This window comes from Thunnus thynnus, chromosome 3 (genome assembly GCF_963924715.1).
Source record: "Thunnus thynnus chromosome 3, fThuThy2.1, whole genome shotgun sequence".
In the NCBI taxonomy this organism is placed as follows: domain Eukaryota; kingdom Metazoa; phylum Chordata; class Actinopteri; order Scombriformes; family Scombridae; genus Thunnus; species Thunnus thynnus.
This window is the reverse complement of record NC_089519.1, coordinates 4,971,429-4,990,474: the sequence shown is the minus strand read 5'-3', so window position 1 is coordinate 4,990,474 and position 19,046 is coordinate 4,971,429. Positions and strand designations below refer to the sequence as shown.

At 38.0% G+C, this 19,046-nt stretch overlaps 1 protein-coding gene across 2 annotated transcripts in view; it reads right to left on the bottom strand.

The window, feature by feature from the left end:
- rbm20 (RNA binding motif protein 20) overlaps positions 1–19,046 on the bottom strand; it is a 56,914-nt gene that overhangs the window by 17,720 nt on the left and 20,148 nt on the right. Inside the window, exons 1-5 of one of the 2 annotated variants that reach the window (XM_067581882.1) lie at positions 13,286–13,472; positions 3,440–4,484; positions 2,806–2,870; positions 2,252–2,358; positions 756–856 (exon numbers count right to left, since the gene is read on the bottom strand). In XM_067581882.1, the coding sequence (XP_067437983.1) occupies positions 756–856; positions 2,252–2,358; positions 2,806–2,870; positions 3,440–4,246 (1,080 nt within the window). In that variant the 5' untranslated portion in view covers positions 4,247–4,484; positions 13,286–13,472. Of the gene's footprint in view, positions 1–755; positions 857–2,251; positions 2,359–2,805; positions 2,871–3,439; positions 4,485–13,285; positions 13,473–19,046 lie in introns of those variants that run through there. The other variant, XM_067581872.1, reaches the window with a different exon arrangement.

Sequence of the window (19,046 nt, the reverse complement as noted above, 5' to 3'; positions counted from 1 at the left end):
AGCATGGGAATGTCAAACCTGTGAATTTATTTGACAAAGGCTTGAATGTAAAGGACATTCATTTGTAGTATATGTAAAAGTTTGGCACTGCAGGTTTCATACAGTAACTATTTTGTTATATGGATTTTACGGCTTAAATTGAATCCAGAGGATGGATAATCATTAAGTGAAAGTGAAAAATCTCAACACATAGTTTCTAGCCAACATTTAATGACACATTTTGCCATGCTGTCCAGTTCAGTGGAAAAGAGTTGTCCATCCCAGACAAAGCCTGCTGATGGGCCCTAGCAGCTGTCAACAAGGGGATCTGGGGCCATTCTTTACTAAAAACCCATTTGTGGGCCATTCATTATGCACTTCATACACTCTTTCCTGCTGCTGAGCTATAAAATCTTTCAAGATACATGAAATTAATTCAGTATATAGAAGAAATTCAGTGTAAATGTAATTAGAGATAAGATATAATACCACCATCATATCAGTCAGAAGCTCTTACTGTGCACCACAGAATACCAATGAAAACTCGCCAGTGGCCTCCGAGCCAGAGTCACTGATATGAGTAAAACATTAATCAGACTTAAAAAAGATTACTTTGAAGATTTCCATGAAACAAGATATAATCATGGTATATCCAACATCATGTTCTAAGATGACAGCTGCTCTTTCCTATCACTGGTATTCTTTCTAACCTGTCACAAAAGTTTTATTGCCCTGGGCAAACTCCAATATTCCTGAGAAAAAAACATTTGTCTGACCTTTGACTCTGGCTGGTGTGAAGTAAATCCTGTGTCTGACATGGGATAAGTCTTCATGGCTGCAGCTGGTAAGTATGATGCATTGGTTCCTGAGGATACATCTGTGGAAACAATTTTAATTTTTGATTAAAAATTGTCTTCATACAATAGACTAAGTGTGGCAAAAAAGCTAATATTTCTGACATCATAGTTCAAAGTTATGAATGTATTTTCCATTATTTAATAGTTTCTTTGTTGTATGGAATTTGGAAACACTACGTTGGAAGAAATTGTTCAAAACATGCATCAATGTTGAGAACAGACATCGGGGAAGGGTGGTGATGTAATGTGAATAAACTTCCAGGTTCTCAGTTATACCATGTTCTCTTCCAGCAATGATTTCAAACAAGCAGTTTGAAAATTCATTTTAATGGATGTTTTGGGAAACCTCCATAATATCCATCCATTTTTATTTTAAATATTAAATAAATTTAAATTTTGAATGTGCTGTGATTATAATGATATGGCTTCAGGAATTCGATACAATGGCTCGTGCTGTTGGCTTAGTACAATAGTTGTGTCTTGGCTGGCTCAAAAAATTTTTTCTAGTTATTTACAGCTACTGTTCTAAACATTGAATACTTAAATGAAAGAAGAACAATCAATCCTGGTTCTTTGAGAGGGGAGTGCTCAAAGACCTGCTCCATCAAATTTGTGACCAATGATTGTTAAGCTCAAAGGTGCTTTTATATTGTCTGCCCTGTGCAGTCTAATGCAATCCAATAAAACAGCTCTACCATAAATTCTACATTTACGAAGCTTATACATTTTCAGCTTTTGTTCACATTGTCAAAAAGGTGATAATTCTACTTTATTATTGAGGTTGTAGTGGGTGCTGGTGGTGTACTGGGGTGCATTATATTGAATGGTGTTCCTAAGATTTTGTCCATTCCCTTAACATACACGAGGGAGGCTAAACATTAGGAACACTTTTCAATATAATACACTCCAGTACACCACCACCCACTATGACCTCAATTATTAACAGAAAGTAGAATTATCACCTTCCAATGTTAACAAAAACTGAAAATGTATAAGCTTCGTAGGTGTATAATTTATGGCAGAGCTGTTGTATTGGATTGCATTAGATTGCACTAGATTGCACAGGTGTACCTAATGAAGCGGTGTGTGTAATAAATAAGGGATATGTAATTAAGGAGAGGGATACCATCCATATGATAGAGAACAGGAACAAGTAAAAATTATGGTTTGGGTAAGTATAATGGACCACTATATGCTCGCTTTCAAAACTCTTCATACTAACAGCATACATCAATGTATCAGAATACTCTGTGTCAAGTTATAAGAACATGTTGTCTCATACCCTCGCGTAACTCTAAAAATACTCCCTGACCCCCACCTATCATTCTGTTTCACATATTCTAGCCATCTGAAAAACAAATATCTAGCATTGCCAGCATACAGGGACACTTGTGGTGACGAATGGGTTACCCTACCTTGACTTGCAGCAGAGTAGATCATGGAGTTCGTCCCTCCGGTGTTCAGACCTCCATCAGAAGGCCTGCCGACAGCGTAGTGAACTGCTCCAGCTGATACTGCAGAGCTGCAACAATCATAGAAGGCTGATTTTAGCAGCCTCTCCCCTGCCTTGTTCACTCATATCTTGTGACAGAGCTCATATTCATAGAGACATTAAGACAGCTGTATATGGAGCAAGGAAAAGGAAAATAAAACACTTCCAACACTCAAATAGAGATATTTGTCTGAACAGTTTGATATAGTGCTAAAACTAAAGATATTCACATTATACACATTGGTAAGAGTGGAGAAATTACCAAACCATGGTCAAGGACAATCATAAAGGCAAAAATTTTCACTTATAATTGTTTCAAAATGAACAAAAACAGAATAGCCTATGTAAAGTTGCTGGCTTTGTGAAAATCATAAGTTGTCACTCAATAGTAAAACCATGTTTACAGGAAAGCACATTTCGCGATCACAACCTACTACAAACTCTGTCCAATGAAATTTAGAGTTGCAAATAACTCACCCCTCGTTTGTGTACAACATTCGGTTCTGCAGGTGTAGTTTTCCCTTCACGTGCTGGTCCCAGTCCTGAAAACACACATATGCACACACACATACACACCGTCCAAACATAGACTTGAACAGCTTGAACAGACACACTGGAAGCTCACTGCATGCCCTCCCTTGATAGCTCTTACATACCCCATGTATAAGCTCATGGCTGGGAGCAATTAAAGAGACAACATCTTGGATTAGGGAGTGGCTGCCCCTAAAATCAAAAATATTTCGCAATACTATATCAGCTATTTTTAGGCTAAAATGCCCATTTTCTAACGCTAAGCTAAGAAATTAACACATTTTAGGGTTCGGAACATCTAATGAGCATGAAATGACCTCATGTTTTATTTGCAGACAAACTACTTGGGTATTGAATTGCCCGCTTGCTCAATTCTCCATTGTCTATTTTCAATTAAGGTGTGAACTGACAAATGTTACACCGGCTGCTGAATAAATGCGTTTAGTTTCGGGTTTACATCTAGTATGTTTAACATACTAGATGTATGTTAAACATACTAGATGTAACAAACATAGAAAACAAGGAACCCTTTATACATTTACATACATGCATTTACTTTTTGACTGATCAGTTCACCCACCTTGAGGTTGTAGACCTTCTTGTCACAGATGCTACATTGGTGTGGCAGTTGAGTGGGTGTAACAGCATGGTAATCATTGACTTGGTAAGGCTGAAGTGTCCTGGTACCTGAAGACGTTTCCTCACTTCCGTGCAGGGGCTGGTAGGCCCCAAACCCAAGCATGCCACTTGAACCAAAAGAGGAACCCCCACTGCTGGGATTGAACTTTGGGTCAGGGGTTGGCTCCTCTGGGTTATATAATTCCGTTCTGGACCGAATTGGCTGTCCAGCTGCTGTCCACACATTGGCAGCATCAGAAACCATATCCACCTTTCCAGTGTGACTCAAGTTAGCAGCACCTTTCCATTGCTCTTTATGTCCAGTGGAGTTATAAACATTCATGTTCTGCTCATTGACACTAAACCCAGCTTGTTGCCCCTGCATATCCTGCCCATAGAAATCTCGCTGAAAACCAACATTGTTCATGTTTTTTGCCTGAGTGCTAATTACTGTGTACTGTCCATCACCAGCAGTGGCTGATGCTGAAGATGTCCCTCCGCCTAAGTTGTACTGAAGACGCCTGTCAGTATCAGAAGGGTAAACTGACCCTGACTTTTTAGCATACTCTGCACCCTGTTGGCCCACTGTGGTCCCTCCGCCATGATGGTTCAGTCTCACATTCCCTTGGCTTTGGTTGAATCCCCCACCCACCAAGGCCCCCATGGTTGAATTTGAAGAGGGGAAGCCTAGCACCCCTGCGGGGAAGGCACCCTGAGGATTCCCAACCATTGTCGAAGTCCGTAGCTGATTGAACAGGGGTTGGGACATGGCGACATTGGAAAGAACCTGATTGAGAACAGTGGCAGCAGTGGCTGTATTGCCCCCCTGAGCCAGTTTGAGGCGATGGAGAGTAAGCTGGGCCTGGAGCTGAGCGAGCTGGAGGCTGGCTGGGGTCAGGAGGAGCTGCTGGTTCTGCTGCTGAGGCCCCGCCTGCACACCGCCTGACAGCTGGCCACCCACCTGGAGGCCCTTCTTATCGGCGCAGTCCACTGGCACTTCACTGATGCTATAGAAAAAAAAACATCAAATACTTTTATAATTTCAAAGGACAAATTCTGATTTGTTAGATATCACACAATAGTTGAGAAACTACTACAACTGCTAATGTTTGTATCTATGATCACAAGCCTGCTCTTAAAGTGTAGTTCAGATTGGGCTTTTTTTTTTTTTTTTGGCATTTTTGCCAAATAACAGTTTAAAATTGCACAGAGATGGGAAACAGGGGTGGAGAGAGGTTTTTTGACATTCAGCAAATGTTAGCATTATGTCATGTAGTATAGGCTACTGGTGCCACCCAGACTAGGTAACTGGCTTTTTTCCGCTCCTCATTGTAAATGGCGTAATGAAGATTCAGTCTGCAACTCAGACATTCTGAGTTGCCAGCCTAGGAACTGATTTCATACAAGTTTGATATGAAGAAACCAGCTGCATGAATCCTGCCAGTGCAACCTGGAGGACACATGGATGAAGAGACAATACAAACAGGAACCAATGTCACTGAAGTTGCATGCATGTGATTAATTGAAATATTTTTTTTAACCTGTGATGATTAATTGTGTGTAATCTGTGCTGACTGTGTTAATATGTGTGTGAATATTTTGTTAATAACAACAGTAATATAACAATAATATGATGGGGATTGTTTATCGAATGTCTATAGAGGCAGATAAGATTTTATTGTGCTTTAATTTTACATATAAATCTCTCATGTTCTTCTTATTGACCGTGCAGTGGGCCTCTGCAAAAAGCTGGTGAGCAGTTTGCCCTACAGCTGAAGGCGTAAAAAGGAGCTAACAGAGGCACAAAGGGAGCTGAAGTTTTCAGAGCATGCACTGAAGACAGAGTGCCCTACAAGGTGGGGATCGAGACAGGTCATGATAGAAAGAGTCCTGGAGCAGCAGAGGGCTATTGCTCATGTCTTGTCCACTGACAGAAAGGCCTGACACCTCATCCCCACATGGCAGGACACTGACGCCCTGCAGGCCATCAACAAATCTATCTGCCCTCTGACTGAGTTTATTGATGTGCTTTCCAGTGAGAAGTAAGTCAGTGTTTCCTTTATACAGCCAGTCCTCCACTTTTTCAGCTCCTCTATCCTGAAAATAATATGATGATCCAGACCTAACATGCACTATCAAAACCAAAACCCTGAACTACCTGGATGAAAAATACAAGGACTCTCTGACACAAGAACTGCTTGACATGGCCTCTGTTCTTGATCCACAGTTCAAGCTGAGATAAGGACAATGTCGCACCAATCCAAGCCAGACTTACTTCTGAGATGACGAGGACTGTGTGTGCAGGCATGGTAATAACTAATTATTGTGATTACATACAGATACAGAATTTATTATAAATGAATAAAATAAAGTGGATTAAAATGTGCTATGAAATCAAGAGCTGTAATGTGCTGTAAGTGAGGAGGGCCTGCTGGACTCGTGGAGGGAAGACTTGAGACTCTACCCATGATTCTCAAATCTGGCGGAAAAGTACTTTTGCATTCGAGCCACAAGTTTTAGCACTGGGGGAAATGTAGCAACCTGCCTTTGCTCGTCTCTGAAGCCAGAAAATGTTGACAGGCTGAGGTTTCTTGCCAAAAACCTTTAAACACTATCTTTTTGCCTTTTCTGCATAGGCCTCAATTGTTTTCATCTGGCTGCATTATGTGATAGCATATTTATTTTTAGTTAGCCTATATTTTGGGTACAATTTTATTTATATTTTGCTTCTAGGAGATGCACTGAATTCAGGTGAATAAGAACCTTATTTAAAGTCTTATTTTGATGCAACAATTTGTTAATTAGCAGGAATGTAGCACAACATGAAAGTGAAAGCAGTGCTCTGTTCATTTAATTTTGGATAAAAAGTTTTGGTACAATTTTATTTATATTGTGCTTTAGGAGATGCACTGTGAATAAGGACCAGTCTTATTTTGATGCAAAGATTTGTACATAAGCAGGAATGGAGCACAACATGGGAATGAAAGCAGTGCTCTGTTTATTTAAATCTGAAAGTGCAATAAATATATTTTGTCCCTAAAATCAATGAATAATCATGATAAATAATCATGATCTCAATATTGATCAAAATAATTGTGATTATCATTTTGGCCATAATTGTGCAGCCCTAGTTCACACTGTTTTCAACCATTACTACAATACCATTATTGATTGCTAATGTAACAATTGTGGATCTGCATACTTTTTTAGAATATTACAGTATTCTCACGGATGTATTGGCTGAAGCAAATGTTTATGCTTTATGTAAATATTGTACCAACAACCACCAAACAATGACCGCTTTTGTACAGTTGGAGAGGGTTAATGAGCGTTCATATTAGGCTCTGCTAACTAGCTACCGCCAGCAGCTGTTACATTAGCTACTGCCATTAACCATAAAACAGAAAACGATATATTACTGGTATTACTCAGAGGCATTTATTCATTACTGCACTGCTTTTCTATTTTTATTGACATTGGCTGTTAGAAACTTTCAGCTCCTCATATTCACACAACTGTGTTCCTCACAGTTCGCATCAGCAAACAAGGCAAATCTTACAAGTGATAAGTCAGCAGATGGCCAACAGTTGGGCGCAGCCATCAGTTGGCTGTCAGGGCTGCTGTGATTAGGACAAACCAAAGGAAGTAATCGGTGCCAAGAGGTATTACACAGAAGTATGCTACTGATTAAGTTGTTCACTAACCAAAAAATGTGTTTGTTTATGATCAGCAATAAGTCTTTTCCTTTGTTTGTATGGCTAAGGAAAATAACAAGGAAAACTGGTTACTTGAGCTGGTAATCATGGCAAATGCTCATTGTTACGACTTTCTTTTTTTTGTTACGACTGATACTTGAGCCCTGAATTTTTTTTATAATTTCATAATTTTTTTTTTATACACATGCTCTGATATTTCACTATTAATCACCATTCAGGAGCTATGTTAGCCTCTGCTGTGCAGTGTGAACTACACAGCGACAGTAAGACTGCTATCTGTAGCAACTCGGTTGTATAATACTGGCAATGGGGTGGATATGGAGGGCAAGACGTACCTAAAGCTGTGGACTCCAGAATTACTTAATTGCAGGGTTCCAAACCCCTGTCTCTGTCTCCCACTTTCACAGATATGATTGTCCAGTTTAATGACAAGAAAAAATCAGCTACTATGTCAGTGAGCTCCAGGAGAAACAATTCATCCTCAAGCTCCTCTCTAAGACCATAAAGATAAGTAAGCAGCAGCCTCCTTATACTAATTATGTTGTGTCACTAGACTAGCACACTGAAAGTCTACTGTCCACTGTAGTTCAAACATAATTTCGATTACTTTTCACAAACATGGAAAATTATTTTAATTATTTCATCTTTAACGAAGAGGTCACAGCATCTCTACTTTAGGGTGACACGAGCTATCTTAGACCAATCACTGGAAAAGGCAGATGGTGTGTGCTTAAAAATTAAGTAGCCTACCTTTACCTTTAGATTATCTCATAAATCAATTACATGAAAAATATGGGCATTCATTTCTTTTGCAGATATTTCTGAAGCTCTACAGACAACAAATGCTTTAAGTCTGGTCTGGCCAGAAGAGAAAAGAACATTTTGTACATGTTTCAATTAGCTGGATAGAGCATGATTCAAATATCAAGGGGTTAGCTAATTTTTCTACTGCTACACTGTACTGACTGTACTGAACACAAGTTTGCAACAACACAAGCAACTGTAATAGAACCACTTAGAACGCATCGTTTACTGGTGCTGTGACCCTGTTTGACTGGCCTGTCCTTTCAATTTCTGATGAATGCTCTCACATGCTGTCTAAACTTAGTCTACTCAACTATTCATCACATCATCTATGTTAAGCACCTGACACTGCCCTATCTTGCCACTGTTCCGCTCCGCTGAAAGGTGACAGACCAATCAGATTAGCCATGGTGAAATCCAAAATTGTTCTACACACGGTTTTGTCATCAAATAAATTTTACACACAGAGATACTGACGCACTGGAATTATAGTTGCCTGTAAACACGTTTACAAGCAACTACAAAAGGTAGTACTGCACATGTGGAGAAATGCATTATAAGACTAATGTACTTGTCCTTCTTGAATATAAAAAAAGTTCAAGAGACATTTTCGAATATGAATGTATGTAACTGAATCTTGTGGAAGATTATCACCTCCAGATCTGTCTTCCTTCTGGCTTCTGTAGTTGTGATGTAGTCTTGAGATTACATTGCCACATCATAAACTTATATCACAACCATCACTCATACTCCTTCTCAGCTATTCTAACTATTCTGCTGTAGACATATGGTCCTGAAATCACACCCCTGAGCATGAAAATGAAAAGTCAGTGAAACTATTGTAAATTTGTTTTACATTTTGAGAAACCTGAACTGAACTGAAAAACGTTAATATTGTAACTGACCTAAAGGATTTGGCTGACGATTTTCAATATATAATAATGTATACAATATACAATACTTAATGTTAAGGTTCTGCATTTATTCAAAGGTTTTTAAGGTTGGGCAATTTCAGTTCTATCATTTTATTTGTCAGTGCAAGTGCAAGTCAAACAATAAAGGCAAATAAAAGCAATTGTAAAAACTTAATAGAAACAAATAATCAAACATTTATTAAAGAGAACCAATAACTGATTCCATGTCTGCAGTTCTACATCACAATGTTTTTCATCAACATAGCTTTTCTTTTGGCATAACTGTTCCATTTATTACTCTATGTTATGATTTACTATTGTGATACACGTCCAATCAACTCTGACACAGACTGGCAGTCAGGCTGCTCAGTAGTTAAGACTTATAATTCCAAGACTTCATGCTCATCTTCAAAAAAAAAAGAAAATTTAGAATTTTGATGTGGCTAAATATTAAAGTTAAAAATGTAAATGTTTTAAGACAACAGAAAATATTAAGTCCGATTTAGCTTATTGTTACCCCACTGATTTCACACAATGACGATAACATTGTAACACACATTTTATACAAAACCTAATATTAAGTTAACTTCAGCCACTAAAAGTATTACTGATTTAAAAGCTAAATGCTTAAGAATATATTGAAATTCTATTTCAAATTATGTTTCAAATATTATATTTTGATGAACAAATGTAAGTGAAAATTAATGCTAAAAGGTGTTTTCAAACAAACATCAAATAGATGTTTTAGACTGAAAATATATTTACACCTCTCCCTGTAAAGCACATCTGTAACTTTGTTCAGAAAAGTTCTAAACAAAAAAGTTTTATTATTTATTATGAGAACAAAGCTAAAACCAAAATTGCTGCCAAAATGACATGCATTAAGTTAAAGGATCACACAGGTGTTTCTGCATGGTTTAGGTTTTATGTGTGTGAGATAGCGAAGATAAACCAGACCTATACTTGTGCAATATCACATACCACAGTCTAAGGAGTTACAAATGTATTTATGACAACTGACTCACTTTGGACAATTGACAGTCCCCAGTTTCACTGCTGATTGTACACACTCTTAAGTGAACAAGCATGCTGATGATGAAGAGAGATACACTTACACCATCCCAGCTTATGACTCAAAGCTATAAATACTAGAGTTGCCCTATGCCATCCAGACACACAGTGTCCTTAATAGACTAATATGGACTCTTGGGCAGCTGGCACAGTGTACGAGACACTTCAGACCAATCTTGTGATGAAGATAGGGAATATAGGTGTCAAATCAACTGCAACCAGGTGTGGAAGGGAAGAGGTTAAATTCAAGTTTGAAACAGTCCAGAAAGCTACACCACCAGGACACCTCCCGACTAAAACTGCAGCGTAACTGACTTTGTTGAAAGAACATATTAACCTTTGTTATTTATGTTTCAACAGGATCCGTTTTCATTCTATCTTAATTCATAATAAAATTTAAAAATGCAAGTTAAAATGCAGTGGTAGAATATTTGTAACAATATGTATACTTTGCAAGAGAGGAGCTGAATATGTGTATGGTGTCTGATGTATGTAATAAATAATACAACACTATTCCAGTACATACTTTGTTGTTCTTTGTGATAAATGATAAACTGATAAACTCAATGATTCAGAAATTGGGCAAAATTGACTTTCCTTCAAAGATCTGCTGAATCATGAGAAGAATGGAAGAATGGAATCTCGCAGTGGTGATAAACTTTTTTAATGAAGGAAACAAATGTATTTTAACATGTTTAGAGTCATATAAGTTAAAACATATATAAACAAAAGCTGACATTCTTCTGTTCCATCTCAGCAAAAGAAATGCCTTCAGGGTGAACACAAGTTTGTTTGTTTTGTTTTTTAACTCTGTGGAAAATACCAAACATCCAATTCAAAAAACATTTTAAATTGTAGCAGAGAGCTCGGATTGAATTCTGTGTCACTTTAGTTCCCATTATTCTAAATCCCCCTACACACTTGTATTGTTGCATCCCAGAGAGAACACTGTTGCAAATTTTTGAGATCTGAATATAACATACAAAAATAGATACATATTTTTGTCTGTGATGATTTGACCATTCCGTTTTTATTATTATTATTTTTTAATATAATGCCAGTGTGTTTTTCGTTTACTACTTTTGCCCTGCTCTTCATGACTTTACCTTTGACAGCCAAAAAAAGCCTCTCGCAGTCAAAGCCATGTCATAGGAGAGCTTCTGTGCCAACAAACAGTATTAGCTCAGTCTTAAGAATAGCTTCATGTGGTAATTTAAAAACTCATGCACGTAAACAAATTTGCAAATTTACATTACCCGGGTATTTTCCTGTTTTTTTCACAATTACAAATACAATATATAAAGCATAATAAAAACATGCGATATTCTAATCAAAGTACATGTCGGGAGTAGAAGAATACAATTTGTGTGAATTGTAAGTCATCTATAATATATTCTATTGTTCTATAGTTCTATTGTTCTATAGTGTTCAGAGCAGCTTACGAGGCTTAGAAAGAAAAATACTATAAGTCAGGTCAGGTCAAATTATTCATAGAGCATTTAAAATGTATGAAGTAAGGTAAAAGTGATGTCTGACTTAGTTCACAAGAATGTACATTTCCCATTTTAGCTATATTCAGGCTTTAAGAAGAAAACTTATCCACTTATCAGTGGATGGTCAGATTGGACTGAAGTGTAATTTAGTAGCCACTGTACTACTGTTGTTGCTAATTCTTTTTTTTTTTTTACTTTGACCAGGTTTTACAGGGTATCTAGTAAAAGAACATGGGGAAGTGTAAATATGATAGGCAATGCTTTTAAACGTTAGTGTGTAGGCTTCTAAATTGGAAATCTGTCAAGTGTAGGTCCCCTGATCAATTTGTGGAAAAACACCGATAATTTTCCTATTATTAAGAAATGAATTTCAACTTCGCTGCTGAAATGTATCCTGAATTTTATCCTACAAGCTTAAGGTGACATCATCATGTTTACCAATTTCTGCACATTATCAATTAATGATTAAAAAAACTGCTCCAATATATCTTAATCATGGCTTACCACTGCATGGTGATCATATACTGTTGACAAGCCAGAGTAATTGGGAAATACAGCTTATTGATGAAACTATTTAGTGCCATTCATTGATAGAATAAAACTTGTAAGTATTAAACATTTTTAATGAAGCTTCACAATTAACTTAAACCTGCAGTGCGGAACTTTTGTCTCCCCTTTTACTCAGTGAGAGTAAATAGTTAAATAATTAACTTAGCGGAGAGCTAAACTGGAAGTTAGCCGGCTTGGCTGGCAGAAGTCTCTGGTGCGCATGCTCTATAGTTTCCCGTCAACTTGGGGAAACCAATCATTGCTGGTTGATGTAAAATGCATCACTACCAGTGAGCCAGCATGGGAAAGTCGCCACAAACACCAGATTAAAAACTTTGTATACTGTGAAATACAGAGAGATTTATCTGGCGGTGATAGGCTTAATCAGCATTGTGTGAACTCGTTTGACTAGGGCTTAAATGTAAGAGATGTTCGTTTATATGTAAATGTACCGCACTCAAGCTTTAAGACTAATGTTTAAAAAGTTTTGTGAACTTTTACTGGCAACAATTTTCATCTCTAATAGACAAATGTGACCCACTGCATCATTCAGTTTACATATCAATGTCAACTGACTTTGATGGACGTACAGTACCAGTCCAAAAGTTTGGACACACTTTCTCATTCAAGGGAATGGGAAGGTGTGTCTAGTTAACACATTTAAAAGCTTTTATGATACATTCCAAACCTTCAATCTTGACATAAAACATGCATAAATATTGCAAAATATTTCAGCTAATTCAGAAGCTCAACCTATTTCAGTATTCAACTGAACAAATGTGGTGGCCTGATAAGTATGTAATCACAACTTCAGCAAACTGCATCAAATATTTATTTTTGACTTTACAGCTTTGGAGAGAAAACACATTTAACTCAGCGTGTCTAGAAAGTTCAATTCTAGGCCACACTGTCCTTGCAAAAAAACACACTTTCACGGAGATCAAAGGCAGCTTCACAGTCATAACAAAACGCCACATGGGCCCAATCACTCCACAGAGCCTCATCGGAGGAAGCAACAAATTAGAGGAAGGATTCAAGTCCAGTCCAGCTACAGAATAGCCATCCACCGAGTCAAATGAAATATCCAACAAAATATGCCACAACATCCGCACACAGTGTACTTCCACAGACAACTGTAAATTCTGCCTTTGTGTGGATCCCTAACACAGTACAGCAGACAAAATTTACCTCCACAAACACTACACTACTATAGGCTTGTATCCAAAAGCACACTTGGAGGTATTGGAGGAAGCAGACAAACCTTGAAAGACTGGCAGCGGAGGTCCGAGTTACACCTCTGACACAACACTCGGCACTGCTTCTCTATAGTCTGACCTCTGCCCGGCAGCTGAGACTGACGCATGTCTCTACCCTCTAATTCGACGACTAATGCTAGCACATGTACACTAGCATAACATCACTGCTAGTGGTCTTTACCCTATGTGAGTGACGCTGCTGCCGTGTGTTATTAACTACCGGAGAGGCAGAGGAGACACATGTGATGAAAAGTCACAAGTGGTCAGAATGTGTGCGTGAGGACGGGGTTAGACCAGAAAATATTTACAGAGGAGGCCTTGGGGTAATGCTGTGCCATCCATAGGCTGATGTTTGGCCCAGATCAAGCTTAATGTAGAGTAATGTCAGCAAAACTACTAATGACTGTCTACATCATCTTTTATAATAACACATGTAAGATATTAAATCAAATATTCCATCGCCCCTCTCAAAGTTGTATAAAATTCATAGTCTTTAAAGAACACTGGACAATATGCTACTCCCGTAGATATAGATCTAGATGTGGCCTATTAAGTGTGTGAGCCGAACTGGTTTTGATGGACTGTTATTTTTTACTGAGTGTGTCTGGGGTTTGACACAGACAGAGCATGATGTAATGTACGCACCTATATCAGTCACTAGCGAACTAGCAATAATGGATTTTATAGCTCTGTGAATGTGTATGTACTTCAGAAATTACTACTTTGGAAAACGTGCTCTGATTTCACCAACTATGCTGCCAAAAGTAAAAACATTAAAATATATTTATACTTACATAAAAATAAGAAAAAGAATTCTTAGGTGACTGGCAAAATATACTGGTGTTACTCTTTATAGATTTAAACAATTACTTAAAAAGTCAATGTGAAATATATTAACCTCCTCAAGATAGTGTCAATCTATTTCTTTAAATTTAGTTCTCTTTAGTTCAGCCGTTACTGTGCCTATAAAATTTCAAATCAACTATTTAAGTATCAAGAAGCTGTCCTTCATTTAATTGTATTTTGATGTTATTTATATTTTGGACATTAAACTAATAAAACAAATTAAAATTTAAATGATTGTTTGATAAACCAGAAAAGATGGAAATGCAAATAACCTCAAACAAGGGGTATTTGTAAAGCACAATATTTAAAATAAATTATTTAGAATAAAAGCAAGCAATAAGCCTACTGTTAACTCTTTCATAAAAATTACTAAACAAGCAACGTAAAGAGAATGTTCATAAGAATGTTGAACAAAATTGAACATTGTAGATAACGTCAATGGGAGGAAAATCCCTCAACAGGAAAATAATCTTAAATATCACATGCTACGCATTAGGAAAACTTAAGCTATAAAATTGTTAGATAAACCATGACATTGTCATATTCAAATATTTTTGTATGAAGACATTTCTAACATGAGTTGTTTTGGCTTGACTCAAAGAATGTAACGTGATTGATTCATCTCTCATTTCTTCATCTAAAGGACGCTGTGTGAGGAAGCCAACTTGAAACACACTGCGACCAGAGCGGCATACGTTTGTAATAAATTTCTCTTTCTGTTTTTATTTATACCATCACATTACAGAGCTGTGTGGATTTCTATTACGTTTATATTTTATTGTCATATTTAATCAAAGATAACAATTTTTAAAAAATGCAAATACTCCTTTTTATTATCATTTTCCCTCTTTTCTTTTAGTTTATAGCTTGGTTTGATTTTCAAGTTGGTAAAACAACCTTATACAAAATTACAAAATACAGTTTGTATTTAGCCATCATCTAATTAATACGTGAACATTTTACAATTAAAAACAAACATTTCTGTGTTGCAGACAAAAAAAACTAATACACACTGTAAAACGGACAGTTATACCACAAAAAATGATCTTACTTAATCCATGTAAGCCTACAATTTCATCTACTGTAATTTTTTTTTATTTCCCTCTCTTTTCTGTAGAGCACTATTGATAGATTTCAGTAGTAAATGAGCACTTTACCTAAGCACACAAGCATTCAACTCCCAGGAAGGTATGACCCTGACAGATTTATAGCCACTCCATCTGTTAGCATCATACCCATCAGACGGCAAAGAGAGAACAAGCCGTTTTTTATCCTGTGCTATTACCATACGTATTGACACTCACCCTAACCCTACGATACACAAATGGGAGTATTACTATTGTTATGACCACGGATGCAGTAAACTGATTTAAACATGGAAAAAAGGGTCAATAATATTAACATCGATAATAACAACTGCTGATGTAATTCTACGGAGCTATTAAAATTGGTTCAAGTATGTTTTTTGTTTATTCATTTTTTGTTGTTTAGCAAATATGCTGCTTCCTGCCACAGAATGATAGGACAGAGCTTATGATCAAGGGAAAGCAAAAAAGCCCTCTCTCGCTCTTCTCTCTCTCTCAAACACACACACACACACACACACACACACACATACACACACACACAGAGCATTGTGTTTTATCAAACACTTCTTCCCTGGCCCACTAGGTGGTGCCACATGTTGCCACATAACTGGCCCCATGAGATCTGACAGGGGTGTATGAGCCTGCCATATGAGGGCACTGTACTCATTTTGATCAGCAGGTTCTATCCAGTCTGCTTTAGCGGATGTCACAATGTTTACATTTGCAGGCACTGATTTACATACTGTGACTCTTGATGTAATCTCACTTTGTTCGTCACCTTTGGAATGGGATCAAAGTGCTTGAGATACTTTTTCCGATCCTTCATGCAGAATTAGCTAAAACTTTGCTAAAACTTTGCTTTGCAGCTGTATAGACAGAATGCTCATGGCTGACAACAAATGCACGCAAGCAAATGTGGACATCTACATTCGTACACAGACACATGGACAGAAATGCATACATACACACGGACTTCAGAATATGTGGCTCAAGACACTAATCAAGAGACCATGCAGCCCTTCCTCTTCCCAATATGGCATAAACAGTTACTGACATTCCAGAGCCTTAATTTAACTTTTCAGCAAATCAGACACATAGCCACGGCCTGCATAGTTAACACATAGCCACCATCATGCCATGAGAGACGGTTGCATGGGGCGAGGCATGGGTGAGGAAGCAGGGTCAGCTTGCCTTGCACTACATTTGGCACAGTTGCAAGGGGGGGGTGATTTCTGATTTATGGTACCCTTGCAATGGGTGAGGTATCTTGGCCACAGAGACATAGGGTCTGGCCCCTCACGACCCCCTTAAGCCTGCCGTATCCAGAGTAAGGCATCACTTTGATTCATACCGTGTAGCTCTGGTGATGCTTGTAAAAAGGTCAGATTTACGCTGGGGATCAGTCATGGGGTTTTATGAAGTGATATCAAAAGATAAACTAAAGTTTGTGAGGTAACTAGAATCGCATGTATCCAACCTCGGTCTATCACTGACAAGTAAGTCTATAAGTTCATATGTCTGACATTAAGACACTGACAGTCAAACAATTACAAGTTGGGCCATGCAACTAAACCCTAAGCAGCTTACACTAGAGAAACATTTTTCTCCACTTCTCTCTGACATACACATGGTAGCCGTAGGTGATCTTGTTACAACCATTAAGATGGTGTAACACGGGATGTTGGGGTCACTGAGAAACATGCAGGTCAAAAGGAACCTTCTGACTTGACAGCTGCCTCCCAACTGTGGAACTTTAAGAGCATTCCAACAAATATACATCCTCTGGCAGGAAAACTACAATCAGTCTTTAGAGCTCTACTGACATTGTGCCCACTTGAGGGCTTCAGAATGACACCTGTCTGATGTACAAATGTCACTGGAAGCTTGATGTCAAACCTTAAAAAATATACAGAAACAAGACTTGAGAAGAATGTTTTTAAGCGATCTAAACATGCAATTTATTTGTTTCTTGCCTGGACTAAAAAATGTGCTCAACATACTGTAATTCTCTAAAGTCCACCTGCTAAGCTTTCAAATGTAAACCATAAATTCCAACACCAATGTTTTTCTGACAGTTTATCAACACCTGCCTCTCTTTTCTGGCCTATCAGGTGTTCTGTGGTCAGTTTTGATGTAAGAGTGGTGACAAGAGCTAAGAAAAGCCCTCCGGTTACCTGGGATCTGCTGACGCTGAGTGTCAAACTGGGTGCTGAGAGCTGTGGGCCAGGTGACTGAGTCTCCGAACAGCTTGCTTGGACTTTGGACAAAGTGACATTAGAGATCCATTTGGCTTGTCAAACTTGCAGCTGGCATAAAGAAGGATGATGACCGCATAGGCTGCAGGGAAAGTCTAAACTTACAGCAGCTATAGCATCGGTCATAGTAGCCGAACTTTGACAAAGTTTGACAAAAATAACACTCCTTGTTCCTTGATCCTCCAGTCAATCAAAAAAGGGAGGTAGAGGGTACCAGGTGGGATGGAGAATTAAAGGAGAATGGTGAGCCCAAAATAGATAAGACATTTTTTTTCTTAGCTCGTTAATGTTTTCTAAATTGGATTAGAGAAATATTTGTAAGGTGGAAACTCAAGCACAGGAAGCGTCACAAGACTCAGAGGTAAAGTAATATGAGGAGTGGGGGAGGATTGTGTTGGCTTTGACAACTGAGCCCGACCAGCCATTTTTCCTGCTGCTCTAAAATAGTTATTTATAGCTGCTGTCCGGGTGTAGACAGTAAATTTCTCTTACACTGGCTGCTGCTGTGCTGTCCAGTGACACATTAAGAGTCTACACATTTTCTTTATGAAATTCTGTAGTTCGAAATATAAACATATAAAATGGACCATTACATTTTCCACAGGCTTACTGAATAGTTCCTTTCACGAGTAGCAGCAGCACACAGTAATGGACACCAAACTAGAGTCTTCCCTGAATGTGGTCAGCAACATCAGAGCTATATTGGTGTACAAGGTGACGTAGCGATGATTCCCTCAACCCCTCCTTCAGCCCTTCCTTCCTTTCATATTACCATCTCTCTCTGTTCTTACCTCACTCCCACTCTCATCCATCTCTGTCCAAAGAAAGCATTGCATTTTACCATCTGTCACTGCTGTCATGCTTACAAATACCAATCACACCCAGTTGCGTCGTCCCACTCTTGGACTTCCTAACCAATGACAGCTCTGCTCCCTTCACACCTCCCATTATTTTTTTAAAATTACAACTTTGCCATTGAGCAATACTTAAAACTACCCTCAGGGCTTCCTGGCCTCGTTTTTCAAAATGAAAAAAAAATGGATTGAGAGGAAACAAACATTCCAGCACTGGTGAGAAAGGTGGTTGAAAAATTGTCAAGGGAAGCCCCATGGTTAAAGAGACTGTTGAGGAAAGAAGAGATCACAAATAAAATCCCTGTAACAGCTATAAATGCACACTTTCCTGTGCAATCAGTGTAATATACAGTGCCATCTTAATGCATAAAACACAACAAAAAAAATAATTTCTAAAAATGACCCTCAACTTCAATGTACTCCTGTCCCCTAACATGGAAAATGATATTATAGTATGTCCATGTGCCTGACCTATAATGTAAGATCTGTGGTATGACTTCTAGGGTGGCGTAGACTCACTCCCCCCTTGCAATTCTCTTTTTACGCTAAGCATGTGATTGAAAATGATAGCAACCAAGGCAAGGATGAACACGATTCACTATGTGAAGACGCCTGCACAAAATCAGACTGCACAAAAAGCAGAAGAACACAGAGAGCTAAGTTTTTTTTTTTTTTTAATTTCTTTCATGATTTTAAAACTTAAGCTGCAGTAATACAATAATA